Below are 20,514 nucleotides of genomic sequence, written 5' to 3'. Positions count from 1 at the left end.
GGATGGGAGTGTCAGAGACAGTGCGATTGGCACAGGACAGAGCGGAGTTCAGGGCTATTGTACATAGGGTCGCTATGAGTCGCAAGCGACTCGATGGCACATAACAACAACAACAAACAACTGACACACCTACCCCGATTACTACAATCACTGAACACCTTTTCCAATAAATACTTCATATTCTTATTGCCAGCATTTATAATTATCACACATAACAGAAAATTCTTTTTCCTTACGATCTTTGTAATTAGAATAATCTGTCTAAACATAATTGGTTTTAGATGCTGTCAAGTTGTTTATGATTTGAAGATAGCCTACTGTAATGGAACAATACACTGGCTGGTCCTGTACTAACTACATAAGGGGTGAGATATATATTTCATCCTATGCTGCATCTCCACAACCTAGAAGATAATACTGAGAAGCAGTGTGCATAAACATTTACATCACCTTCTCAATGACTGACTTCTTTTCTCTCCCACTCCTAACTTACTTGTTATTATTTTCATTTCATATAGTAACTTATTCATTTTTTATACAAACTTTTATCATCAAAAACAATGACAACTGTATCAGATTATGAAATTTCTGTAAAATATAAAAACATTGCTCCAGCATAGAAGGAAATGGGTATATATATACATTTTGCCAGGAAAGGTCAAGTAAGATTTGTATACTGCTAAACAATCTAAGTTCTGAAAGATTAAATCGATTTAGCATTTTAAGTGGCATAAAGCACATATCAAATCTAGCATAACTTTTTGACATTAATCATAAAACTTTAAAAAAATTTTAAAATGCTGTATTATATTTTTAAAAGAAATAATTACCAGGTGACAGGAAGTTACAGGAAAAATTTTAAGAAGGAAAAAACTTATTTTTATATACAATTACCAAGAAAGGCTCCAAATACAAATTAAAAAGTATGTACTATAAATGTTTATTAACTATAAAATGAGACAATGACAGAAGATAATAAAAGAAAAAAAAATTTACTCCTATGACTGCTTTAATCCAAATCATGTGATAAAAAGATATAACTCTAATTAAGGGGAGAAAATTCTAGTGATCTTTGATAAGACAGTACACTGTCTCCAAACGGGAGTCAGTGTGAAAACAGTGTATATCAAGTTTTTAAGTAAGCCAATATACAAATTTGTATTTAAATTATAAAAAATAATAATCATTAATTTCAATAATAATAGCTGACCCTCTGGTAAGTTTTCAGAGGGGGTAAATTGTAAAGGAGGTAACTGCTCATCTTCTTCCCCAAGAAGCAAGTAGTGAATATGAACCAACTACTTTCTGTCAGCAATATAACTCTTTGCCTACTAGGCCACAGATTTCTTGGTTATTAAAAAAGGAAAAACAGTGCATTCAAATTCCAAAACATCTATACTGACTTCTGTATCTATTCAATCCATGATTAGAGTAAATAAAGAGGAAACTTTTTTTTCAATTTCACATTGGTTTACATACAAACTTTGTACACACTGTTGCACACTATCTTCAATGTGTTAAAAAAACCTCACCATTAAACCATGCCCATCATTACTCTCTTTACAAATCCTTACTCAGTCTTTTCCATTTCCCTCACAGGCCTCCCTGCACCCATAAAATTGTGTTACCCTTTGATTTCCTGACTGCCCACTCTCCCCAATTCAGAAAGTCTCTTCTTTTAAAATAAAAAACATTGAAATAATGGCCTTGATAGTTTACCTAAACCAAAATCAAATAATTATAAAATTTCACTAAAGCCTGCTGGGTTGCTAGTTATTTGTGTGGTTTTGTTTTGAGGGCTTTTTAAAAAAAAAAAAAAAAAAAAAAAAACAACAAACATTACTTTCCTCAGGGCTCAAAAAACAACAACACATCCAAGAGAATATCTGTTTCTATTCCGATTTTGGACTTATTTTAAATTTTTTTTAAGCAGGAGTGGCATTCACTTCCTAAACAATATGCCTCTGCAAAGTATGAACTTTGGAAAATGACGATAGTTATAGAAAGGTTTCAGGGCTTCTGTTCTTAGGGTCGCTATAAATCTTGCTAAACTTCATGGCAATCAACAGGAACAACATTCAAATTTTATGTTCTTTGAGATAGATAAAATTATATTCTTGCCACAAAATTATCTTTAGGGCAAAATATATTTTGTCTTTTTATCAAAATATAACTCAGATCCACAGTATTAACAAAACTGGCTGAGGGGATCAGGATGAAAGCAGTGGCTCTTTTCGGATCCCTCCTGTACCCTGGCACTATCTTACCTTCTCCCTTTTCTTTTCCCTTCCTATTCTTCAACTAACTCCACAAACACTGTCAGGAACTCAAGATATTTACTGAAGTGAAAAATGTTACAGAACAAAATGCTACACAGAAAAAAAAATTTAAAAAAATGGAATGATCAAAAAGCAAAAGTATAATCTAAGCATAAACATTTTCTCTTTTCTGAAGACTGTTTACACATTCACATACAAGTCTGAGTTATTGCTACAATAAGGAGATACAGACTTGTCCCCAGGGGACAATTAAGCAATATGCTCACCAATATAGGAGATACCCATCCCTTCCCATGCTTTTCCGGGATGGGAGAAGAAACATGAGTAGCAATATCTTATTTAAGAGTAAATCCTAAGAGACTACAGAGCTTACAAAATGTAAGCTTAGTATATTAAAGCCAGCAGTATAATTAGATTATCTTATTATTTGCTAATGCATTTAAAGAATAATAATTCAAAATAGACATTTATATCGTAAAAATTTGAATAAATTGTGTTTTAAAATTAAGCTTAGCAGACCACTTCCTTTCCAGATATTTACCTTAGAAAAATTAAAATAGTTTTAGCCAAGGGAATTATAATTTACTTTGAAATACGAGTGAAATATACTTCTTACTTTATAATATAAATGGAATCAAAACAATCAGGAAAATCCAATAAACAAATTATACAAGCAAGCAAGAAAGAAAATATGTTCATATTTCACTAATAATAATAATTTGATGTTAAGAATATTCTACCTGTAACAAATATGGGCTAGCTAACAATATGTAAAAGCTATACTCGGACCAGGGGGCAGTCATCAGAAGAGAGCAAGGAAACACTACGTGGTTCAAAATTTGGAAGGGTGAACACAAGGATGTGTCCTATTGTCCATACCTTTTCAATCTATTTGCAGAATAGATTTTTCAGGAGGCTAGGCTCTATGAGGAGAAATGTGACATCAGGATTGGAGGAAAAAGCATCATCAATCTGCTTTATGCAGATGACACAACCCTGCTTGCTGAAACTGAGAAAAACCTGAAGAGCTTGCTGCAGAAGATCAAGGACAGCAGACTTCAATATGGAACGAAGCTCAACATCATGAAAACAAAGATTCTCACCACTGGACCAACTGGCAGTATCATGACGGTGAAGAGATTAAGATCATTAATACCTTTAGTTTGCTTGGCTTCATAATCAACACTTTTGGTACCAGCAGCCAGAAAATTAAAAGACAACTTGCATTGGGAAAGTCAGCCATCAAAACCTCTCCAAAGTACTGAAGAGAAATGACATCCATCTGTAGACTATGGTGTGCCTGATTCAGGCCATAGTCTTTGCAATCACTTGCTATGCACCATGAACTTGGGCAATGACTAGGAATGATAGAAGGCAAATTGATGCCTTTGAGCTGTGGTGCTGAAGAAGAGTATGGAATATACCACAGAAGAACAAACAGGTTCATCCTATAGAGGGTGAGATCAGGCTGCTCCTTGGAGGCAAAGATTCTGAAGCTTCAGACATACTTCTGGACATGTTGCAAGGAGGGACTATTCCTTGGGAGGGTGGAGGGACAGCACTAGAAAAGACAGACCCTCGATGAGTTGGATTGATTCAGTGACTGAAGTAAGCAGGTATGTGTGTCAGAGACAATAAGACTGGCAGAGGATAGAGCAGGATTAAGGGCTGTTATACGTTGGGTTGCGATGAGTTGTAGGCAATTCAACTGGCAATAAAAGTAACAACAATGTAATCAAATTCTTGAGTGTAAAAACAAAAGTAGATCACTTAAATATATGATATATAGCAGATAACTGGATTTATCTAAAGCACCATTTTCACTTAAAAGACACAAGTCAAATAAGTTCTATCCATCAACAAATTCTTATGTATTTCAGAGTTGGGTCTACTAAAGCAAAACCTTTATTCACAGCTGCTTAGTATGATACCAGGAGTATAAAATTTTCTAAAATATTACTTATTGTATGAATAACTGGCAAGTCACCAAAAAGAAAGGAAGCATATAACAATTAAATTCTGATGCCATAATTATGTCAAAGTAACTCAGTTTTTTGGAAGTGATGTCACCAAAGCTTCTACCAATACCAGAAATAAGAAGAAAGGGTAAATATGAAATATAATCAAATGAGGGAAAAAAATATATCTAAGAGAAGATTATAATTAATTAACTAACTAACCAATAACTGGATTTTAAATTGAAGTAACAATTCTATTGGAAGATGTCTAGTTAAATAAGTTTTTAAAAAGATGAAACTAGAAAATTCAAAATCAAATCAAATACATAATATATATATATGGGAACCTACTATAGTTGTATTTTGTATAACACTAAAATTTCAATCATTCAATATTATCAAATGACATGGTGACATTCATATATTAAACCCTATAAACAAAATGCTATAGTTCATAGAATAGTCTGAAAGAAAGATTACTATCCATCTAAGAATTTATAGCTATTTAAAGAAATCCATTAGGTCAATAATGATGTGAGATATGATTTTAATGATTCAGTATAGCATAAAACATCTAATCATAAAATGATAAATCAGGAAAGACAATATTCTATCTGACAAAATGTGGAAATCTAAGTTTTTTAAAACTTCATTTAATTCTAATTATTTATTTTTTCCTTCTCTTAGTAAGAATTCTCAAAGAAGTATCATTTAGTAATGATTTTAACTCAATGATTATGTTTAAAATGTAATGATGATTACATGAGAAATATTAACGGAAAGGAACACTATTAAATATGCATTTACAGAGAAAGTATTTTACTCAATTAAACATACAAGAGGAACATTTTTATCAGACAACAACTACTTTTGTCTGACCTAAGTAAATGATTTCCTAATGATAGTCATCAAGTCTCATAAACCTTAGTCTTGGTCCATAAGGGTTTTTTTCTTATTTACACTAATACAACATTTATCAAGGGTCAAATTTATAATAGCTATTCTATAAATGAGGTCAAGGCAGGTCAGACTTATATAATAAGGGGGTGAGGGAGAGGTTGCTTTTTTGCAGTAAAAGGAAAAACACTGTTACTATTCTTCCTGTCCTTTGGGAATAAGTCCACCAGTCAACCAGTTCTACTTACTTCACAAATCTAATTTTTACATAAACACAATTAATCTTTTGATACTCAATCCACAGATTTAGAAAAATAACACTCTGAACTATTTCTTAAAAATAATATCCTATTCCCTATATTGATGATAAAAACTTTCTATCTATATTACTAATTTATTAACACCTAGTTTTGCTTCAATAAAAGTTTCATTTCAAATATCTGCTTAAAATATAAAAGCCCGGTACATTCTATAGGCTAAATGCCCTTTTGTAAAGATTAAGGGGGAAAAATCAGTTCCTAAACATGAAACAAAGCTCTACTGACTCAATGGTGAGTAGGTGTGCTACCAAACAAAAGGCACACAATTGGAACTCACCATTTGCTCCAGGAGAAAGACAAACCCTGTGCAATTTACTGGCTTTGAAACCCTGCTGGAGGGTCAGCTATGAGTCAGTCCCAACATAACAACAGTAACAGCAATCATGAGAGACCAATACATCAGGGTCTCTTGGGTAAGACAACCACAACAAATTAAAGAATGAAAATGAAAATTTTAGAAAATGTGTGTGTGTGTGTGTGTGTGTGTGTGTGTGTATACTTTACATGGCCTTGACTACAATTTTGCTAAAGTGTCAGCATTCTCTTACTCTGCTCTCTTCTATTTCCATTGATCTAGTTTCCCTTCTTTTCCATGCCTTTCTGTGTTCTTCAAAAAAGTAAAAATGCAGAATGGGCAGAGGGAGGGAGTGAAGGAATTAGGAACGATTCAGCAGGGACTGGAAAGAGCAGGGTAATACAATATATATGACTTTTGTGTGTAAATCAAAATGAAGTAAAACTAATTTAAAAAATTATACTCACTCCCTGTTACAGAAGGATCTGTGTTCTCCAAAAGTAAGCATTGTGAATAACGCCAGTCCCTGTATTTGTGTATGAGTCAGAATCGGGTTTATAATACATGTGGATATAAACTCAGTTGGAAATAAATTTTCTTTGTTATGTTAATGAAGCTATACTAGTGTGACAGAGACTTAAACCAACCACTTTTAAGTGATAAAAAGAATAATTAGGCATAGATATAAACTAGCACTATTGAAAGGACCAATGATACAACATGGAGCATTAAAAAAAGAGTAATTAGACAAGAATTTTTTTCTATAGATACACAGAATCTTTTTTCGTAGGTCCCTGCTTTCCTAGGTACTTGCTTACTAAACACTAAGAGTGACTAAAAGAAATTAAAAGGGGGGGGCGCTTAAATAAAGCAAACATTATGAAAACAGCACACAACAGAACCAACTCAAGGGCACCTAATGATGAGATGATACCTTTTTAATTCCAGCAAAACAAGTAAAAAAGGTTTATTAAGGTCATGCAAAGAAAGTATGGTTATTTAATGACAGAGACAGGCCATGTGAAAGAGTTAAAGAGGAAATGAAAGAAGAAAGGTGGGCAGGGCAATCCCTGGAAAGTGAAGGGCGAATCTAAACCTATTGACGTGTTACCAGCAAAAGGAGCAACAAGATGACTGTTGTTGTTATGTGCCATGGAGTCGCTTGCAACTCATAGAGACCATATGTATAAGAGCTCTAAATGCCGTTATATTCTGTGCCAACCTAGCCATCTCAAAAGCACTCATTCCCACCACTCCAGTTAAGAATTGACCCATCTCATCAAATGTCTTCTTCTCCTGCACCGCCCCTCCACTCTGCCAAACATGATGTCCCTATCCAAGGACCAGCCCCTCCTTGCAACATGCCCAAAGTATGTCAGACGAAGCTACAGAATCCTTGACTCCAAGGAGCATTCCGGCTTCACCTTTTCCAGAACAAACCTGTTTGTTCTTCTAGCAGTCCAGGTTATATTCAACACTCTTCTCCACCACCACAGCTCAAACACATCAATTATCTTTCTATCATCCGTAACAAGGTGATACTTCAAGAAAATATATGCTTGTTGAATCCATCTACTTGTAATATTTCTATTACAGTAGAACTAAGAAACTAAAACACTCTTTTCCACCTTTCTCATTAAAACACAAAACAAATTCATCCACTCCATCTTTTAGTTTTCTAGTAGAAGGGCTCAGCCAGCCTTCATGGTTATAACTAACAGTCTAACTAGCTCTATCATTCATAGGGTCTTCCAAGGCCAGATATTCCGAAGTAGATGACCAATTCATTTCCTAGTCTGCTTTAATCTGATGCTCCACCCGAACACAGCATCTGACAAACAAGCGTCATGCGAGAAACCACAAGAGAAGATGATAGACAGCTAAATATATACACAATCTAAGCTATTAAGAGTGGCAATACGCAAAACACTCCTCCAATACAAGAAACTGACAGATGAGTGATTCTCTTCCTAAAGGCAAACTATATGGACAAGCAAACATCCAAGTATCACGTTAGGGGAGTCATTTTTTCTCCATGCCTTTCCAATCTATATACTGAACAGATCCCTTAATAAGCTGGACTTCATAAACAAGAATGTGGCATCAAGCATCAGAGAATGACTCATCAACAACTTGTGTTATACTGAAAGTAAAGAGGACTTAAAGATCTTGCTGCAGAAGGTCAAGGATTACAGCCTTCAGTATTTCATCTCAACAAGAAAACAGAAATCCTTATTACTGGGCTAAATGGCAGCATCATGATGGACGAAGAAACGATTCAAGTAGTGAATGATTTCATCTTGCTCAGATCCATAATCAACAGGCTTGGCACCAACAGTCAGAAAATCAAAAGATGAGCTTCATTGAGAAAATCTACTATCAATAATCTCCCCAGAGTATTAAAGAGCAACAAATATCAGTATAATGACTCAGGTGCACCTGATCCAAGCCATGCTCCTCTCTTACAATGCATGTGTAAGCTAGACAGTAACTAAGATAACAGAAGAATTGAAATCAGCCTCTGAGGCACAGTTTTGGAGATTACTGAATATACCTTGGACTAACAAGAAGAAAGTGCAACTAGGGTGCCCCTCGGAAACAAAGATACTAAAACTCTGTATCCAATATTCTAAGCATGTAGTCAAGAATGACCAGTTATTGGAAAAGGAGGACATCATGCCTAGAAGGGTAGAAAGCTGGCATAAGAAAGGAAGACTTTGGACAAGATAGACTGAAACAATGACTGGTAATGGGTTAAATGTGTGAGAGATAGTGAGGTTGGCTAAAGATAGAACAGGGATCAGAGCAGTTTTTCATAGGGTCACTGTGAATCTTCATTGACTGGATGACACATAACAACAATAATCACCTTTTAGACAATCAGACACAAGACACAATACTGGCATTAAAGTCTAATTATTTCTTCTGTTAACAAAGCAGATACATTGATGGTGTAGTTAAATGTCTGACTGTTAACCAAAAAGTCAGAAGATGTATCCTACCAGCCATTCCATGAGGAAAAGATGTGGTAATTTTAGTCTGTCAACATCTATACCTTTGGAAAGTCTATGGAGGAAAGTTCTATTCTTTTCTACAGAGTAAATATGAATCACAACAATCTCAATGCCAAATAGTATGGTTTTCTTAGAGATTTTACTAACGTAATAAAACCAAGTGCCATCAAGATAGCTCTAACTCACAGTAAACCAGTGCACAAGAGAATGAATGGCTCAGTCATGTGCGATCTTCAAAACCACAGCTGTGCTTGTAGCCACTACAGTAACTACTGTGTACCAGTTTATCTTTATCTTCTAAGAGAATAATTCACATTTATTTTGCAAATTGAGTTACATTAAAAATTAACACCAGATTTTGATTATCAAGCATATAATTATGAAGATGGCCAGCAATTAGATATGAACATAAATATAATACCCAGAATGCTACATTACTGATTTAAAGAATAAAAAATACCTTCTAATAGAGAAACATAAGATTTTAAAATGTCGTATAAATTAATAAAAACCAGATTATTTACCTTCCTTCATTGACAAGTTCAATAAATGCAAGGCCTGCATTCTTCTGAATAGAATTCTGCCACTCCTAAAAAAAAAGACCAGTTTCTGTAAGCAGATGATTTGTGTTGGTTTTTTTTTTAAAAAAATCACCTTATCAATTTTATGCCTTGGTTCAAAGAACTGTTTTTATTAATCATGCTATATATCCAATAAAGTTTTATGAACATATGAATAGCTGAGAATGAAAAGTACAATATAAGTTAGCAGCAGTCTGATACCACATAAACACATTTATATTTATCTAATTTTAGCCTAGTGCAAGAAGCTGTTCTGCAATCCCAAAGGCATGTAGTTCGAGGCCACAAACTGTTCTGTATAAGGACAGGCAATCTCCTCTGTGCAATTATCTGCCTCACTGGTATACAATAACAACAACTACAACTACAACATCAGTAATATTACATATAAATTTAACTCAAGCAATGGCTCACATAAAAATGTATAAATGAATTGAATAGGACAGAATCTAGTAGGTTTTATTACTAGAAATGGTAAACTCATTCCAGACTTTTATGTTGAATATCATGTATGACACTGAGAAGGATAAATCACAAATTTTTAAAACATCTTTCAATAAGCCTCAGAGACATCATGAAATCTGTAAAATGTTGATATTTGCAAACATTTAATAAAGCATAAAAGCTAAGTAAACGTTCTACTGAGTAAAGACTGTAAATTAATAAATACAATTATAGAAAGAAACTTAGGTTATCAGAAGTAACAGACACTGCGTACTAGTGGATAAACATTCAAACAGACAAATAAATACCCATAGATGAATGTGAATATAACCACACACACATATATTTCACATATCATATTTCTACACATACATCCATATGTACTATAAAAAGATTTATGCATCTAGTAAAGAAAAAAGAAGACAAAATTATGAAAATGCATTCATAACCAAATACATTGAAGAAGAAGTATCTAGTCAAGGAACTCTGGAGAATAGTTACAGAAGACAGCAAAAAGACCAACTGGCTTAATGTGGATATCACAATGTTCCACAGTCTGCTTTGGTGACTAGAACCTTAAACTATGAGAAAACCATATAAGGAACAACCACCAGACTCTCTTCACGTGCAGAAAAGAACAGCAAAGAATATAAAAAGTCATTACTGCAAAGTTATAATGGACAACATGAAATTTTAACTGAATGACCTGGACCTGAAGAACTAGACGATGGGTTTTCAGAGGCAGTTAACCAGTTGGGAGGAGATTGCCCATCAAAACAATGGAAGGGCATAAATTTTAAGTAACTTTTTATTTCATTTCATTCAAGTATAGAAATGAGTTTTACTCATACTGGAAAAAGGAAGTATGTCATTTAAATATCACAGAGATTTAAAAACTACTTGACTTACAATGAAAATTAGCTATAAAAATGTTAACCATACAAAGTTTTTTTAAAAAACAAACTTAGATAAAGTAAAACTTTTGTTATCAGGATTTAAATTTAACATGTGTGGTGACAAAGGTCTGTTGTTCAAAATGTCTTTGGTGCCCACAGATTGAATTTGGCTGTGAAACATATGGGTGGGACATGCGAATGGGGTGTGTTGATCTATTCACAAGGGGACTGGCTAGTTTCACCATTAAGTGGAGTAGATTCAGGAGCAGAAATTGAGAATCTCAACACCAACAAAGAGGAAGTAGAGAAAGCAGTGTGCACTCTTTGTGGCCATAGATTCTTTTGTTTTGGTTTGGTTTTGGTTTTAGTTTTGTTTGTGTGTGTGTGTGTGTGTGTGTGTGTGGCCATAGATTCTTATGCATGCTGGACCTAAGAAGAGCAGCATCTGGGGAGCTCTGGTGGCCTAGTGGCAAGAAGCTGCACTGCAATCCCAAAGGTATGCGGTTCGAATCCACCAGATGCTCTGCCAGGGAAGGAGGGGCAATCTCCTCCTGTACCAGTCAGATCTGATTTGACGGTACACGCACACAAAAATAATAAAATAAAATAAAAAATATTTTTAAAAAAAGAAGAAGAGCAGCACCTTCCACAGTGGGAAACTAGAAACTAGCGTGTGGCAGAGCTTACCTGAGACTGCTACCTTACAGAACCAGAGTTAGGGACCTTTGAGTTAGGTGGCAGGAGAACTTAGGGAGACACACTGTAATTGGTGGACTAAGAGATCTCCGAAACACTAGCCTAAAGCCCTAAGGCTGAAGTGCCTGAGAACACACTTAGAAAGATGTCTTGGCTGAGAAACTGCATTTTGTTGCCAACATGTATTGTTACCTTTTAACTTCCCTAATAAACCTCATTCTCATGAGTATGGTTTTATATTCACACAGCTACTGCAACAAAGTTCTGTCCAACCCAGCAGGGAAGGAGGACTGATGCCGGAATTAGTAGAAATAGGTATGAGAGTAACATGACTGGCCTAAAAGGAATTTGTTTTTTGTTTGTGGATGCAGTTGATGGGGTTGATAGGGTGAAGAGATATCAGACTCAACTATTACCATGTTGCTTTTGCTTCTCTTTCAGCATATGACACAAAATAATATTTTTTAAAAATTAAATTCAAAGTAGATAAAATGAGGTTCACATTTTTATTATTCTTGACTGCTATTAAAAAAATTCTCATTATACCTAAAAAGATCTTTAAATTTTAAGTTTTCATTTGTTAATACTCTATTCCTATTTTTAATATTGTATGCCATAGATTTATTGTTCAAAATGGCTTTCCTTGACAATGGCTTTGACTTTCAACATAAAGAGGGGCAATAATTTGAAATAAGATGTGTATAAACCAATCATCATGGGATTGATCTGTTTCCCACCCCATCATTTTTAAACAGAACAGCATAAGTGGAAATCTTAATAGAAATGTGGATAAAGAAGCAGAGAGTGTAACAGACAAGGTCTTACATAAGAGCAGTAGCAGCCTCAGTGGAGAATCAGAGACTGACATAGACAGAGTTGACCTGAGACTACTGTCTCACAGAGCCAAAGGACTTCATCCAAGCTTACTAGAAGACTTAGGGGGAAAACCATAAGTTCAAAACCAAGAGAACTTTGTAACAATGTCCAAAGTCACCAAGCTGAAATTGAAGAGCCTACTAATACACCTGAGAAGTTGTCTTGTCTGAGGAACGGTATCCTATTTCCAACCTGAATTGCAACCTGTTAACTTGCCTAATAAACCTGAAAACCATGACTCTAGTTCTGTGAGATTTTTGTGGCAACTGCAATAGCTATCAGACACACTAGTAGAACCATACTAGACTATGAATTTGGTGCAGATGAGGGAAAGGTTCAGATCTGTTGTTCATAGAGTTGCTATGAGACATAGTTGAGTAGACGGCATCTAATAGCAGTAACAGTAGAGCCATAAGATTGATGTTGGGATTAGTAGAATTGTGGAGGTAAAGCTAAAACATAAAGGAATTGTCTTTGTATTGTGGATGTAGCTGTTAGAGATTGTTCCACTTTGTGAAGTTAACAAAGGTCAAGAAAGGGCCATCACCATTTTTACTCTTAAAAAATGTATTATTAAATACAAAGATTGGCTCAGGATAGAGCAGAGTTCAACGCTATTATGCATAGGGTCACTGTAAGTCGCAGGCAAATTGACAGCACATTACATAATCATAACATGACTATAATTTTTGCACTTTAATAAGAATTCATAAGTAAATTAAAAATATGATCTCCATGGCAATAAACAATTTCAATTTCTCATTGTCAGTTCTATGCTGTTATTTAAAATGGATACATTCTCTACATTTTATTAAGAAAGGGAAAATCTTTGTACAAATTGCCTGAAAAACTGAAGAAAAAAAATTCATTAATGACAATATCCAAGAGCATTTTTCTCCACTTCAGAGACAATCATCAAAGAAGGCGTTAGTCTAAACAATTTCATAAACCACAGTTCAATACAGACTTTAGTGAGTTTTAATAGTTGAAAGAAAAGCTTAATGGTCATCATCTTCCATGATCATTTCAATATTTCATCACAGTATTTACAATTATATAGTGATGCAAAATATGTAGTACATTGAAAGGTCTTGGTTATCCTTTTCCCAAAGGTAATGATAAAAAAACACGTTAAAAGCCTCAAATTCAACCGCTAATGCAACTAAGTAATTTCAAAACACATTTCAGCACTTTAGAGAGGAAGGACTAAAACAAAACAACACAGTCAATAATTTCATGCCTGTTCTAAGCTGTATTTAATTGACTATCACTTCCTCAGGCTATAATTGTTGACAAGTCAATTTTTACAAAAATATACTCTATGTTTATTACTTCTTTTAAGTCACAAAACACCAAATATATATATTTGTGCAGTATATAAAATGAGAGGTATTATATATTTATGCAAAATTACCACTGTGAAAAGGAATTTGAAATATATGCTTCTAGTATTAAATATCATCTTTAATTACATGGAAAAATAAAAAATAATACCATAGCTGTAGCTATCCTTTCCTATCTCCAACAAATGAATAAGTACTAATACTCAAAATAATATTAAAAATTAATGCCTGTGTATTCACTAATCTCATCATAAATTCCTAAGAAAATCCTAATTTTCTCAAAAGTAAACTTTATACTTTATATAATAACCTAAAACACAGTATGATTATTAACCACACTGTATGAATTTTACCTAATTCTAAAACAAAATCAAAGCTTCTACAAGGAAGTCTATTCTGACTCACCAACACACTCTATCAGGGAATAATAGACAAATGAGAAATACTAGTATACATAAAATTAAAGGCAAAAACGAGGAAAACTTCATGGTAAAGATAAAGTAATCTTAAATTCTCATGGTAAATTATCAAGAACTTTTCAACAAGGTTTATGGTTTATGTCAGTACTCTCAACACTATCTGTTTAACACAAACTCTGTAGCCACGAGTAATAAAAAAAAGCATAATAATAATGTGTTTAACCTATAATCTCCTTAGACAGTAAAAGAAGACATTCTTTGAAAAAGCACTATATATATATGCCTTTGTAAAGTTTTTGTTTTATTTACTCTTGATTATATTCATATAACATGTATATCTAATTAGTATAAATATTATGGTTGATTTTAAATAAATATAAAGAGAAATATACAGATGACTTTAAAGTCTAAAAAAGGACAAAAAAAGAAACATTTTTAATAAAGTTTGATTAGAAAATTGTTCCATTTTCATGTTTAATAAATACCTTCCATGTGTACTATTTTGTCAGGTTTTGAAGTGAATTTAAAAACCACCTCAAAAAGACATTTGACACATTGAAAACTAATGTTCAAAGAACAGAAGAGCTGTGGAATGAAATCAAGGACATCATAATAAGGAACGTAAACGGTCATTATGAAGAAAGAAAAGATCAAAATGCATGTCAGAAGACACTCTGAGACCTGTGGAATGAAAAGAAGCCAAAACAAGACTAGGGAATGCTGAAGTAAGAGAGCTAATGAGAATATTTCAAAAGGAAGCTAGTGAAGACAAAGCAAAGCATTACAACAAAACACACAAGGAGTTGGTGTTAACATGTGTGATGTTAACCTGGCCTATAGTTTGGAATGTAGTGTTCAGCTATCTTATTTCATCATTTCTTCCCTTCCTTGTGGCTTCTGCATGGTGAAGAGTAAATTATCTTCTGACATCCATTTAGGTCTTGTCTTCTTCACAGTCTTTCTCCCCCTCCTCCCCTTTTTTTAATTAATTTGAATGAAAGTCTACAGAGTTTCATTCATTTATTTTGCACTTTTCTCTAACATTGTCCATATTTTTACCTTGAAGTTGCATTTGAATGCCCAAGCTTTTATTAAGTAGCTGAGCATCTAATGTATTACACTGTCAGGGAAAGTAATAAAAATTTTCAAAATAAAAAGAAAATACAATGAAGAAGTTATGAAAATAATAGAATCAATTTAAATATATTTTAAGGGTTGTAAATAATCATTCACTAACCCAATAATCTAACAGAAAATAACTTTTTAAAAAAATCTTATCTAAAAGTTTTCCATGGAAAAAGTTCATTTCCAACAAATAATAATTTTCTAAAACCTCTAAACAATAATCAATTTATCATAAGAAATATTTTCATAATCAAAATAGAAAGCTTGATTTCAATAAAAGTGACAGTAGTTGTTCTATACCATTCCAGCTCTCAACAGATGATCATCATTAAGCCTATTGCAAGGGTCTACATTCAGGAGCTATATAAATGTGTCCTATTAGTACATGGTCAGTCTGTTTGGCAACGTTAGTTCTCCAGACATATGGCAATTGCTGCCCTTTGAGGTCTGAAGTCAAGTCTTTAGGGAATCTCAAAGCCTGAACTGAAATTACAATGAGTGTTCATTAGAGACTGCTGGAGGGGAAACATGAAAGACTTCCATTAAAACCATATAAAACAGCTAATTATTTTTAAGAGATTTTAAAACCATCTAATGCGTTCAAATATAATAAAAGAGTATTTACCATCTAAATTATATTTTTAAAGCACTATTTTCTGAACAAGAGTAGAAACAGCATTCTTTGTTTCCCCTCCCCCACTATAATACATCTAACACATTTCTTTAATAAGAATGATTAAGTCACTATTTCAATATCTTATTTTAATACATTATACTTCAAAATTCATTCTACAAACCACTGTAAAAATTTTTAAGCCAAGGAATTAAAAGTATCTTGTTTTGGCTTATATTATTTAATCTTGACTATTATATGATGTTATTAAAACTCGAGCATGCACATGTGTTTAAAATTTCTTTTAGATTCTAAAAATTCCACCCTTCATCATTCTTACTCTATTCTAAATTAATAATCTTAAAATATTGTAAGGATAAGATGACAAAATGTTAAACAAATATAAAACTTCATTTATTTGAAATTCTTCTCAGAAAGTAAACAAAACTACATAAGGATGTAAATGTTTAAAATTAAAGAAGATTCACAACATATTGACAAGTAGGAGTTCAAAGAAATGCATTTTTGTCAGGATTTTTAAACACTTAGCATTTTAAAAGCAATAATTTGCAATTTTTTTTATTGTCTAAAAACTTTTTAGCTTAAAAGTATATAATTTTTTTTAGGCTTTACAACAAAACAACAGATTAGTAACAATATTTTTATGAAATGTTATATAAATGTCACTAGCATGCTTCAATCAGTTCTTGGATCAACAAGTATGTTAGTTTCTGAAAGTCTTAATTCCAAAAACCAATTATACCCTCAATCCATATGTAAAAAAGACAACAAAAACCAAGTACATTAGACCAGTTTTAAACAATAAAAATCTAAAGAAAATAGGTTACGAATGATTTATATGAATGTCTAGTGGTGAAGTTAATTACAAGTAACCCAATAAAATAGTGCCTTTATTATTGTACTGCAAGTAATAGCTCTGGATAAAAAAACCAGAACTCTTTTGCTGACTTTCGCATGCTCAGTCCCACAGCACACAACATTAAGAATTTAACATGTAGTAAATAAGTCATATAGAAAACAGCAGTTTTTAACGAAAAGCAGAAAACCTTCCTGTTGTTTAACCATTTAAGATCTTCCACTCTGATCAGCGACCAGTGTAAACTATATTCTCACAGTGCATATTTTTAAATTTCATATGAATTAAAATTTAAAATTAGAGTTCAAAGTTCAATTTCAAATGAAAAATATGTAACTATGAGATAATATGACTTTTCTTTAAAGCACCTATGGGGTCTTTTACATTTATGCTATGAAATAATCAACCTGTCTAATCTCTGTCTTTACCTAGACTTTCCTGTGCATCTCTATACTCTTTCTGCCTCACAAAGTTATCTAGTATGGCATTTATAGTTAACTCAGTTAACTCAAGATTATCTCACTCCAACATCCTTAACTTAATTAACACCTGTAAAGATTATTTTTCCAAATACCATAAATATTTGGTACTTGATGAATCACAAGTTTGAGAGAGTTGATAGATGGCTTTTGAGGGGTTATTTTTTTCCCCTCTACCACATTGTTGCTATTCTTAGGTAACATCAGGCAGACTATGATTCATAGTGACCGTATGAATAGATCTAAAACTTGCTCTAGGCTATGCCATCTTCTCCATCTCTGATATAATTGAACCCACTGTAAAAATAATTTTGTGAATACATCCTGCTGGTGGTCTTCTTCTCTTATGCTGATTTTCCAATTTTCCCAGCATGGTGTCTTTTCCCAAAGACTGGTCGCTCTTGACTACATGCCCAAGTGCATAAGACAAAGTTTTACCATCCACATCTCTAAGGAGTGTTCTGGTTGCACTCCCTCCAGGATACACTTGTTTGTTCTTTTGGTCATCAAGGAGATATTTAGTACACTTCTCTATCACCACAATTCAAAGGTACTGATGATTCTGTGGCGTCTTTATTCACTGTCCAACATCCACACACATTGAAGTAATTGAAAAAGTCACAGCTTGGATCAGGAAGGGTTTGGTTTCTTTTTTTATTTCAAGTTCCTTTTGCAAATTTAATTTTTTTAATTGACATTTTAATAAAAGTTTATAGAGAACTTGGATTGTCATTCATTCATTGTTGCACATTTTCCTCCATGCCCACCACCACCAAGTTCACTTTTCTCTTTGAAAAAAAATTTTCATTATTGTACAATCACCCCCCCCCCAGTCCACTTTACTATGCAGCTCTTATTCTGGACTCTTGTCATGTAAATAATATCTAATCATATATTCCTTTTAAGCAGTTCTACTTCTCATCTGTTTCAATGCCGTGTAAGTTATTTATTCCCCCTTTCCTCAGTTTCCTCCCAACTCTCACATCAGTTCTGTTTTATAACACTGATTGTCCTTTTATGACTGAAGTATTTCACTCAGCATAATGTTCTCCAGGGTCACCCATTTTGTATAATATTTCATTAGTTCCACGTTTTTCAGGGCTGTGTAGGATTCCATTGTATGAAAATATCACAGCCTCTCTATCCATTGGTTTGCTGAAGGGCACTTGGGTTGTTCCAACTCTTTGCAATAAACAAACAAAGCAGCAATAAACATGGATGTGCATAGATCTGTTTGTGTGTTAGTTCTGGTTTCTTTAGGGTATATCCCCAGTAGTGAGATTGCTGCGTCAAATGATATTTCTATTTCCAAGTTTCTGAGGAAGTGCCATACAGCCTTCCATAGTGGTTTCACCATTTAACACTCCCACCAATAGTGAATAAGGGTTCCAGTTTCTCCACAACCTCGCCAGCATTTGTTGGTTGCTGCTCTGTTGAATTTTACTATTGTTGCTTGGGGGAGATAATATTTCATAGTTATTTTTATTTGCTTCTGAGAGCTAAGGATTTTGAATATTTCTTCATGTGTTTATTCACTATCTCAATGTTTTCTTTGGTGAAGTAAGAGTTCATATACTGTGCCCAATCTGTGATTTGATTGTTTATCTTTTTGTGGTGAGAGCTTGGTCTTTACATTAACATCCATGGTCCCTATCACTTTGGAGAGGTCCTTCACAGGATATTTTCACAATGCAAAATGGTCTTTTGATTTATTGATTATTGTTACCATGGACGTTGACTGTGGATTCAATTTTAAGATGAAATCTCTGACAACTTCAATTTTCTACAATCTATTATGTTAACTATTAGTCTAGTGCTGAAGATTTTTGTTTTCTTGATGTTTAGATGTAATCCACAGTGAAGGCCTTTGATTTTCTATAGCAAGTTCTCCAAGTCCTCTTCCAGTCGGCAAGTGTTGTATCATCTACACAGCATAGGTTATTGATGAGTTTTCCTCCAATCTTGATGCTACAGGGTTCTTCATATAATCCACTTCCTCAAATTATTTGCTCAGTATATAAGTATGGAGAACAGATACAACCCTGTTGCATATTTATTCTGATTTGAAACCATGTAGTGTTTCCTTGCTATGTTCAGATTATTGCATTTGTTAAACTGAAATATGTCAATAAGTATTGTTATTTCCTGGGGTGGGTTAGGTTTTGGTGGTTTTGTGGAATTTTGTTTGTTTTGGGTTTTTTGCAGTGCCTTAAGTGAAACTTCGACTGGGTAACTCCATTATTCCTTCCATCTTCATTTAATGATGTTTGTATTTCTTCTTCTATCTTCATTTGACGGTTCTGATATTTATCCAATATATTAGCCAAAGACTCAATCGTCCAACAACGCAACCTGAGTCCTGAGCTTGTTTTTCAGTTCTTTCAATGTGAAAATAATGTCTTATTTTTTATTTCCTAACTCCAGCTCTCAGTACAGTTCATGAAAATACTTTGCTTTGTCTTCTTGAACTGGTGTTTGAAATCTTCCACTGATCTATTTTACTTCAGCATTTCTTCCCTTTGTTTTAGTCTCTCTATGGGCTAGTGCAATTTTCAACATGTCTTCTGACATCCATTGTGGTGTTCCCTTTCTTTCCCCTCTTTGCACTGACTTTTTCTTTTCTTCATGGACGCTATCCTTGCTGCAATATCGCAACTCAAATGATCTTTGATCTTTAGTGTTTTCTGCAACAAATCTGTTCTTCAGACAGTTTTTTAATTCAGATGGGAAACATTTTAGGTTGTATTTTGATTTTTGTGGATGTGTTTTCTTCAGCTTGAATTTACACTTGCATATGAATAGCTGATGGAGCATTTCACATTCTGTCCATGGGCTGATTTTGATGGTGGATCCTGAGCTTCTCCACTGACCAAATTAGAGAAATAAAAATTAAACTGACAGGAACCACACATAGGGTGGGAGTAAGTAAATATAACAAGTTCAAACAAATTACAAAAGATGCAAAAGAAATTACCGAAAGTCTTCCTCTCTTTCACTAACCCTCCACATCTCCCAGCATGATGTCTTGTTCTAAGGACTTTGTCAAGGTTCTTTCCTAACAATACTCAAAAAGCTTTTGAGATGAAGTTTCACTATCCTCGACTCTAAAGAGCAGCCTGGCTGACCTTCCTGCAAGACATGGTTGTCCTTTTTAGCAGTCCATGGGATATTCAATTCTGTTCTGCAACATGATAATTTAAAGGCATCAATTCTTTTGTTGTTCTTTGTTCAACTGTCAGATGGACACAAAGTAACTGAAAAGACCATGGCTTGGAACAGGTGCACCTTGAGTTTTTAACTAATATCATTGATGTTTAGAAACTTTAGCGATATCCCTGATACCAGGTTTTCCCAATGTATCACATCTTTTGATTGATTTCTTGATTTTATGACTGTGAATCC

At 33.7% G+C, this 20,514-nt stretch overlaps 1 protein-coding gene across 1 annotated transcript in view; it reads right to left on the bottom strand.

Moving 5' to 3' along the window:
• LRBA (LPS-responsive vesicle trafficking, beach and anchor containing) overlaps positions 1-20,514 on the bottom strand; it is an 874,405-nt gene that overhangs the window by 548,289 nt on the left and 305,602 nt on the right. Inside the window, exon 34 of the mRNA XM_006884505.1 lies at positions 9,288-9,352. Coding sequence (XP_006884567.1) covers positions 9,288-9,352 — 65 coding nt within the window. The remainder of the gene's footprint in view (positions 1-9,287; positions 9,353-20,514) is intronic.

The sequence above is a fragment of the Elephantulus edwardii genome, unplaced genomic scaffold, assembly GCF_000299155.1.
Source record: "Elephantulus edwardii isolate Elephantulus edwardi_28Jun2011 unplaced genomic scaffold, EleEdw1.0 scaffold00034, whole genome shotgun sequence".
Taxonomy (NCBI): domain Eukaryota; kingdom Metazoa; phylum Chordata; class Mammalia; order Macroscelidea; family Macroscelididae; genus Elephantulus; species Elephantulus edwardii.
The sequence above is the reverse complement of the archived record's forward strand: the minus strand, read 5'-3'. Positions and strand labels throughout refer to the sequence as shown.